Source organism: Cydia splendana, chromosome 1, assembly GCF_910591565.1.
Source record: "Cydia splendana chromosome 1, ilCydSple1.2, whole genome shotgun sequence".
In the NCBI taxonomy this organism is placed as follows: Eukaryota; Metazoa; Arthropoda; class Insecta; order Lepidoptera; family Tortricidae; genus Cydia; species Cydia splendana.
This window is the reverse complement of record NC_085960.1, coordinates 3,147,991-3,157,208: the sequence shown is the minus strand read 5'-3', so window position 1 is coordinate 3,157,208 and position 9,218 is coordinate 3,147,991. Positions and strand designations below refer to the sequence as shown.

General features: G+C 37.0%; 1 protein-coding gene across 2 annotated transcripts in view; it reads right to left on the bottom strand.

Annotated features, from left to right (window-relative positions):
* LOC134789698 (fibroblast growth factor 22) overlaps window positions 1-9,218 on the bottom strand; it is a 373,859-nt gene that overhangs the window by 316,863 nt on the left and 47,778 nt on the right. For both annotated transcript variants that reach the window (XM_063760326.1, XM_063760317.1), the window contains exon 3: window positions 3,054-3,548. In XM_063760326.1, the coding sequence (XP_063616396.1) occupies window positions 3,054-3,264 (211 nt within the window). In that variant the 5' untranslated portion in view covers window positions 3,265-3,548. The remainder of the gene's footprint in view (window positions 1-3,053; window positions 3,549-9,218) is intronic.

Genomic DNA, 9,218 nt, shown 5'->3' with positions numbered 1-9,218 from the left:
GACGCAGTAATAGCATCCGAACTAATTTAATGGCCGAGTAATAACAAAGCTGTCAGAATCGGCGTGCAAGTACGTAATTACATATCGGCCGAATTGCGATAATGACTCTATAGAACGATTTGCCGCGAGCGAGTTGTTCGGAGTCGGAATGACACGGAATGTTAGTGGTATGTACTTTGAATTGAAGCAAAAACAAATGAAATTCGGCTTTAATGATCACTTCTAAAACGTGGAGTCCATATTCTCTAGCCACCCACAAAGTAAAACTTGCCAAACCTAAGCAAATTTGATTTGTTAAAATGAAGATTTAAAATACAATGAAATGGGAGAACTTTAGCGTTTTTTTTCTTGAGATTTTTAAATATGGTTGTAAATTTAATTTCAATCATTTATAGCAACATGTTTTTGCTCCTGCTACTTCATTCAAAATATATACAATACATACAATACAAACTTGACTCTAGTTAATTGTGCACAAAAATTAAACAAGAATTTAAATGCAAAGGCGTGAATATCGAGTATAGTGTACAAGCGTTTATTACACTCAAACGACCGTGTGACATCCTTAGATTTTCAGTTTGCGTTACCTGCAGTTTCAGGAAACTTGAAAATTAAGGAAATGTTTACGCCGTTAACGTTACTTAAATTGCATGCGTGACACGTGCATAAAACTAAATGCAGACAGTATGGGCCTATTTAGAGTAGGTATATTTCAGAGGGGTGGGTAATGTGCAGTCACTGTGTACTTAAGCAATTAGTGTTCACGAATAATTTTTAAATAAAATTGAACACATTCTAATTCGCTCCAGACATTTCGGGTTCATCTAGTTTTTATAATAACAACTACATAAGTAACATAAGTTATGTCATAGGCACTATTATTAAAAAACCGGGCAAGTGCGAGTCGGACTCGCGCACGAAGGATTCCGTACCATAATGCAAAAAACGGCAAAAAAAAACGGTCACCCATCCAAGTACTGACCCCGCCCGACGTTGCTTAACTTCGGTCAAAAATCACGTTTGTTGTATGGGAGCCCCACTTAAATCTTTATTTTATTCTGTTTTTAGTATTTGTTGTTATAGCGGCAACAGAAATACATCATCTGGGAAAATTTCAACTGCCTAGCTATCACGGTTCATGAGATACAGCCTGGTGACAGACGGACGGACGGACGGACAGCGAAGTCTTAGTAATAGGGTCCCGTTTATACCCCTTGGGTACGGAACCCTAAAAAACACGACTAGGCTGTGTCTGGACGTAAATAATAGGCTCAAAACGCAAGTTACTATAAAAAGGTTCTAAGTCCAATGAGGAATAAGAAGGAATTTAAACTATAAAACAATTCTAATATGACTCAAAATGTAGCAAACCAAAATGAAAGAATTTAGATATATTGTAAGACATATGTAACAAGTAAGATGTCAAATAAACGATAAACGCTCTACTATTAACTTTTTGCCGCCAATTTTTTTTTTTTTTTTAATTTATTTAGGCTCACAAAACAGGTTACAGTCATTGCGTTTACATGCATATTAGAGGCGTACAGCGTTCTGAACTGGACTCTAACCCTAAATATGTGTGCACATTAAGAACAAAATTTACATGCGATAAATTTGTGTCTAAATATCAAATAATCATTCAAATATGTCAAACTTATGGTATCAAAATTACAAACAGTTATAAGCATAAATCATGTCAATATTACATCGTGTTAGTACAAGTGAGGAGAGACATTATTAATATTATTATGAAAATTACAATAGAATAACAGAGAATTACAATATCTAACAAAGTGCTTTTTTAATGCTAATTTTGAATTTAGGTAGATTATTATTAAAGATGTCGAGAGAAGGATGTTCAGCAACTGTGTCGTTGTACAATCGACACATTCTGGTAACCGGATTATAATAAGATGTGTTGTTTTTGAAAATTTGTAGCTGGAAAATTCTGTGTGAGGGGTTTCGTGTGTTTATGCGTGTAATTAGGTTAAGTTGTGAAAGGAGGGAAGGACAGTCAATGTATGAGTGAATGATTTTATATAGAAACAATAACTCGCTGTATTGTCTCCGCGTCGACAGATATGGCAAGTTGAAATGTTTAAGCCTACTGGAATACGATCTGTATGTGCGACCAAGCTGAGATCTATAGCAAAGGATATTAAGGAAACGCTTTTGCACCCTTTCCATGCGATCAACGTGAATTTTGTAGTAAGGTGACCAGATTATAGATCCGTATTCCAGAATGCTTCTTATTAAAGAGAAGTAAAGGATTTTAATTGTTTGAATTCGTGGTATTGTTGCAATTAGTGTTAGATAAACGATCTTAATATGTTCCTAATAATCGTTATTTTAAAGTGACGGTTTTATAGCCCATTCCATTAAAATAGTCTCGACATTCCTTGAACTTCCAAGTGTTAAATATGCAAGAATTGAAGAAATATTATCGTTAAAAAATAATTTCTGGTATCATGATATTATATGCTGCTCTATCGACAAATTCTACAATTGCATCCAAGTTCAGAAATATCTGTATTCTAAATGTAACTGTCATTAAAAGCATATAGTGATTAGTCATGATACCTACCTACAAAACGACCAATACTATAATGATTTAACATCAATAATCTCTAAACTAATTCATTAATAAAATATTTAACCTATAAGTAGGTAGGTAATATTCATAGTTCTGGTAACGGTTTTAGAGAGTTTGAGACATCCAATTCCTTTTACTCATGTAAATACTTGCCCTACGGACGGGTCCACTCAAATCCATCTGAGTTAACTTGTTAAAATTTACCCAATAAAATACCAAATAACTCGAGATATTTTATGAAGTGAAAAAGTGTCCGCATTTTGATCTTGGTCCTTGTTGGTTAATGCAATTCGCTGCAGCTTAGATTCCATTAGGTATATGATTCAAACAACACCCAAAAGAATACTTTACGCTTAATTTGCTGAATCATCACAAGGGTCACACGAATAGCGGTAAGCGACCCCCTACAGTGAGTAAAGACTTTAAAAAGTCTGAAATCTAAACAATAAAAAGTACTCACTGTGAACGCTGTTGACGTCTGTGGTGCCGTTGACAGTGCCATCCGGCAGCAGCTGCAGATATCGATTCTTCAGGAACATCTGTATGTTCCTCGAGGTCCCGGTGATGTGGCTGAGGTTCGCCGAGCGCTGCGCGCGCTCCGGCGCGGGGGCCGCGGCGCACGTGGCCAGCGCCAGCGCCGCCAGGAGCAGCCGCAGCGTGCGCGGGCGCATCGCGCGCCGCGCCCATGGCCGCCGCCCGGGCGCCGTCACTGCTCACGACCACTCATAACCCGCACGCAGTTCCAATACAATCCTCCCTTGTGTAGGGTTTTTTTTGGCGCCCAACGTGGGGCCTGATACTTTCAAATTAACTGCAATCTCTTGTGCGCTTTCGATTTCGGTTGTGACATGTGAATGCAGTCATATTTAGTAACGTGGTCGCAGTATTGTGATACTTTCGGTGTCTCGGTTTACTCGCCACCGCAAACGTGCCAGCTTGCGGCCGTTCACACGATCTGTAACAAAAATATTGGTGCATGTTAATGCAATGTCTATAAATTGTTTTTAGCTAGTTCGGGCCAGGAGATCTATTGTAAGCTAAGCCCTTGATCTGAGAAAGAATCGGACGAACTGCATCGCATGTCACATAGATGAACTTGAAATGCAGGAATCTCACTGTGCATCAATCTAGTACAGTAAAATCACTGTGTTACACAGTTATTAATCTTGAAAAACCAAACAATACGTTACTGCCTGCAACTAAAATCGATTTGAACTATTTTTATAATTAAATCTTCATGCAATGTTTATATTTAGCAGATTGTTTACAACGAAATGAATATATAGTTAATATTATATTTTACTGAACCAAACGATATGACAGCATGTTATGATTAACTACGTCAAGACACCGTTATCTGCCACATATTGGTTATTAACAGTGTTGGGCATTCAAGAATAAAATCATTATTTGAATAAGAATTCGTAGGAATAAAATCATCTCGATTTTATTCCCGTCAAAAATATTCAAATAATTTTGGTCGGGAATAATTCGTATGAGAAAAAATTGAATGAGAATAACTTATTCTTAATCAAATAAATATAATCATGATTTTTAATCGAAATAATATTCCACGAATAAAAATGTAGTCCGGGTACCGTATAGGTACTAATTATGTATAGTTAGGTAGATGTAATAGTAGTTAGTCTCTTGTCTAATTTATACCTATTTTATGGAATAAAATCTTACAAATTGACTGTCGCATAACGCATAGTTTCAGTAACCGTATTATTTTTAATTTACTAACCAAATCATTAGGTTCAATTTAGCTGGTCTAGGGGCCTAGCCAAGATGCCAATCGTTTGCGCTCCGACAACGAAGCGCTTTGTCTCTATCACTCTTACATATTAGTGCGATAGAGAGACGGAGGTAGCGTTCCGTTGACGTAGCGCAAACGATTGGCATATTGGCTACGAACCCAAGGTGCCTAGCCAAGATGACAATTTTTGTTTTTATTTTAATAACCAAATCATTAGGTAAATTTAGTTGTTCTGGAGGCCTAGCCAATATGCCAATCGCTTGCGCTCCAACAACGAAGCGCTTTCTGTCTCTATCACTCTTACATATTAGTGCGATAGAGAGACAAAGATAGCGTTTCGTTGTCATAGCGCAAACGTTTGGCATGTTGGCTACGCTCCCAATGTGCCTAGCCAAGATGCCAATCTTTGTTTTTATTTTAATAACCGAATAATTAGGTAAATTTAGCTGTTTTGGGGGCCTAGCCAACATGCCAATCGCTTGCGCTCCAACAACGAAGCGCTTTCTGTCTCTATCACTTACATATTAGTGCGATAGAGAGACAAAGATAGCGTTTCGTTGTCGTAGCGCAAACGTTTGGCGTGTTGGCTACGCTCCCAATGTGCCTAGCCAAGATGCCAATTTTTATTTTTATAACCAAATCATTAGGTAAATTAAGCTGTTCTGGGGGCATAGCCAACATGCCAATCGCTTGGGCTCCAACAACGAAGCGCTTTCTTTCTCTATCACTCTTACATATTAGTGCGATAGAGAGACAAAGATAGCGTTTCGTTGTCGTAGCGCGAACGTTTGGCATGTTGGCTACGCTCCCAATGTGCCTAGCCAAGATGCCAATTTTTGTTTTTATTTTAATAACCGAATCATTAGGTAAATTTAGCTGTTCTGGGGGCCTAGCCAACATGCCAATCGCTTGGGCTCCAACAACGAAGCGCTTTCTTTCTCTATCACTCTTACATATTAGTGCGATAGAGACAAAGATAGCGTTTCATTGTCGTAGCGCGAACGTTTGGCATGTTGGCTACGCTCCCAATGTGCCTAGCCAAGATGCCAATTTTTGTTTTTATTTTAATAACCAAATCATTAGGTAAATTTAGCTGTTCGGGGGGCCTAGCCAACATGCGAATCGCTTGCGCTCCAACAACAAAGCGCTTATTTATTAGTGCGATAGAGAGACAGAGAGAGCGCTTCGTTGTCGGAGCGCAAACGATTGGCATAATGGCTAGGCCCCCAGAACAGCTAAATTGTAACCAAAGATTTGGTTATTAAATTAAAAACAAAAATTGTCATCTTGGCTAGGCACATTGGGAGCGTAATATCCAACATGCCAAACTTTTGCGCTACGACAACGAAACGCTATCTTTGTCTCTCTATCGCACTATTTAATATGTAAGAGTGATAGAGACAGAAAGTGCTTCATTGTTGAAGCGCAAGCGATTGGCATATTGGCTAGGCCCCCTGAACAGCTAAATTGTACCCAAAGATTTGGTTATCAAATTAAAAACAAAAATTGACATCTTGGCTAGGCACCTTGGGTGCGTAGCCAATATGCCAATCCTTTGCGCTACGAGAACGAAACGGTATCTCTGTCTCTCTATCGCACTAATATGTAAGAGTGATAGAGACAGAAAGTGCTGCGTTATCGGAGCACAAGCGATTGGCATCTTGGCTAGGCCCCCAGAACAGCTAAATTTACTCAATGATTTGGTTATTAAAGTAAAAACAAAAATTGTTATCTAGGCTAGGCACCTTGGAAACGTAGCCAATATGCCAATCGTTTGCGCTACGACAACGAAACGCTATCTCTGTCTCTCTATCGCACTAATATGTAAGAGTGATAGAGAAAGAAAGCGCTTCGTTGTTGGAGCCCAAGCGATTGGCATGTTGGCTAGGCCTCCAGAACAGCTTAATTTACCTAATGATTTGGTTATTAGAATAAAAACAAAAATTGGCATCTTGGCTAGGCACATTGAGAGCATAGCCAACACGCCAAACGTTTGCGCTACGACAACGAAACGCTATCTTTGTCTCTCTATCGCACTAATATGTAAGAGTGATAGAGACAGAAAGCGCTTCGTTGTTGGAGCGCAAGCGATTGGCATGTTGGCTAGGCCCCCAGAACAGCTAAATTTACCTAATGATTCGGTTATTAAAATAAAAACAAAAATTGGCATCTTGGCTAGGCACATTGGGAGCGTAGCCAACATGCCAAACGTTTGCGCTACGACAACGAAACGCTATCTGTCTCTCTATCGCACTAATATGTAAGAGTGATAGAGAGAGACTATGCGCAACTCTACGGAGGGTCAACGTTTGGTATGTTGGCTAAGCACCCTGATCGGATGATAGAACTAGATAGTGTATAGCGGAACTCATCAATGTGTACTATACCTAAACTATAGTAACAAATATCAAATCAATCCGACTTTTAAATAGAAGGGTGAAAATCAACTTACAATATATAACCGATTGTACTACAAAAATTAACTTAATTCTAAATAACATTTTAATTGAATAAAACCTTAGTTAGAATAGGCCCACTTCTAGAATAATTATTCTGTTTTTTATTCCGCATTTAAAATAAGAGTCACATGATTTATTCACCTTAATTTTATTTTAAAATAACTAGTGCAAGAATAATTCTAATTCAAATCGATTTGAATAAGAATAAAATTTCTGTTTTTATTCTTATTCTTATTCAAGTTAATTTTTGCCCAACTCTGGTTATTAATGACTGTTCAATCGATTTAAAAATTATAATTAAGTGTTATCTTAGGACTGACCTGCCACTGTAACCCGCGCTTTGGATCAGTTACTGATTTATTACATAGAATAATATTATATTTCTTGGCTTCTTGTCAACTTTTCCGTACTAAATAAAGTTAATAAATGACATACAAAGTCGCATACGTTTAGAATTTTTAAGCGATTTTCATTACATGTGTGTGTGGTCACCGAATGGGTAAGTTGCGAGTGCGAGACTGCATCTCGAGGTCGAGGGTTAAAATCTACGTGACTACGTCGTACAAAAAAATATGTATATTAGTGGACCTTGGGATCCCAAGCCACTGCTTGCAGGATGCAAAAGGAGCATAAACGCAAATATGATAGACAGATTTAACCCTTAGGTTTTCAATAAAAGTCAACATCGTTAAATTGGTCTGAACAGAACAAAGCCTAGATTTTCCTACAAGTTAGACGACCAGATCTTCAATGGCAATGCTTTTATAAAAAAAATAGAGCCTCTGTGGACTGGCCATAAGATTCTTTGGAATAAGATTCAATTCAGAAGTTTGAGACTGCTAAGATAAGGATTAAAAAAGTAAAAGGCATATAGTAAGCGCGAAACAGGTACCTAACCAGGTCAAAAGACGAAGGTCACTTAGGCCTAAACATTACGAACGGCATGTCACGTAATGTCAACGTATTTAACACAGCCGTATAATTGTCAATAATCTATGAAACTAAAAGGTTTTAAACCTATCAATATAGACGTAAGCTAATCTCAATCTTAATCCGAAGCGCTTTAAGTTGAATGTCCTGGAAAGCTCTTTGTCATTTAGCTGGTTTTTGTTTTAAAACTGATATTTGTCGAAATCACACGCTTCGTTTGACAGCCCATGTGTGAAACGCAAACATTGCTGCCAACGAAAAAACAATTGATAAAATCGTATTCTATTTTAAACCATATTCGGTTGCGATAGAATTATGATTAGAACATCGTGTTAGAAATAATCAAAAACCATAAAAGTGCTGAAAGATAAGAACCGTTCGGAAGCATAGAAACGTTCTTAGATTGTGTTCTTGGACTAAAACTAACAAGTTTTTATACAGAATCTTAAAAAGGCAGGTGTAGTCACTGGTTGGTGGATTTAAAACAAATATTAAACTTTAAGATAAGAGGTCAATTCAAGTCTAAACATAGTTAGCAATTTACGATTGAATAATTCTAAAATATTCAACGCAATGCAGTTCGTTTTTCTTTAGAAGTGATCTCAAGCGGAAAGTTATAAAACTAGTAAATGATATGTATCATACTAATAGTTAGTTATTTAAATAATAATATTATTTACGTAATACCGACAACGCTGACAGATAAGATAAAAATGTCTTTAAAATTCCGTTATTTGACTATATTGACCACTAACGGTCAACTAATTTGTAGGCCTCCGTCAATTCGTTCGGATTTCAAACTAAATTTCATTAAGCTCCAGTCGAAAGTGACCTTGCCAAACGAAAATAAACCTTAAGTATTTGTGTTAAGATGCAAAAAACGTTTCTTTCTATATTGGCCCTTTAACTTCCATAATAAGGTGAAACAGCTGATCTAATACGTATAGGTCGCATAGGTATGCTATATGCTTCTTGACGATCTGAACTACTCTACCTATAACCTTAAGAATACCTACTTAGTGTAGGTAAATTAAAATGCCGCAAACATAAATTTGCCAGATAAACTAGCTACGGAAGGAGTCGTCAGTAAATATTGAGAAATCTTCGTTAGAAGTAGGTACATTAAAATAATGGCGGCGACAAGTCAATAAATATTGAACATGTGGTGTTACGTGTTGGGAAAGTGCGTTAAGTAAAACGCGTTTTAAACGTATTACCATAAGAACTATACTAGGTACCTTTAGAAGATTTCGCATCTTAATAAATTTTGACGTAGGACCTATCAATCAAATTGAACTTTATTATCAGATATTTAATCAAGTGCGTATACTAAAATGAAGACTGTTATTGTTATTAAAGCATACATATATTTTATGCTTTAATGACAATAACATGGTATTTAACTCGTTAAATTCTAAGGACGGCTCAATAGATATAAATTATGTTTCTTTTAAGAAAAGGCTTGCAAAAAGGCCAA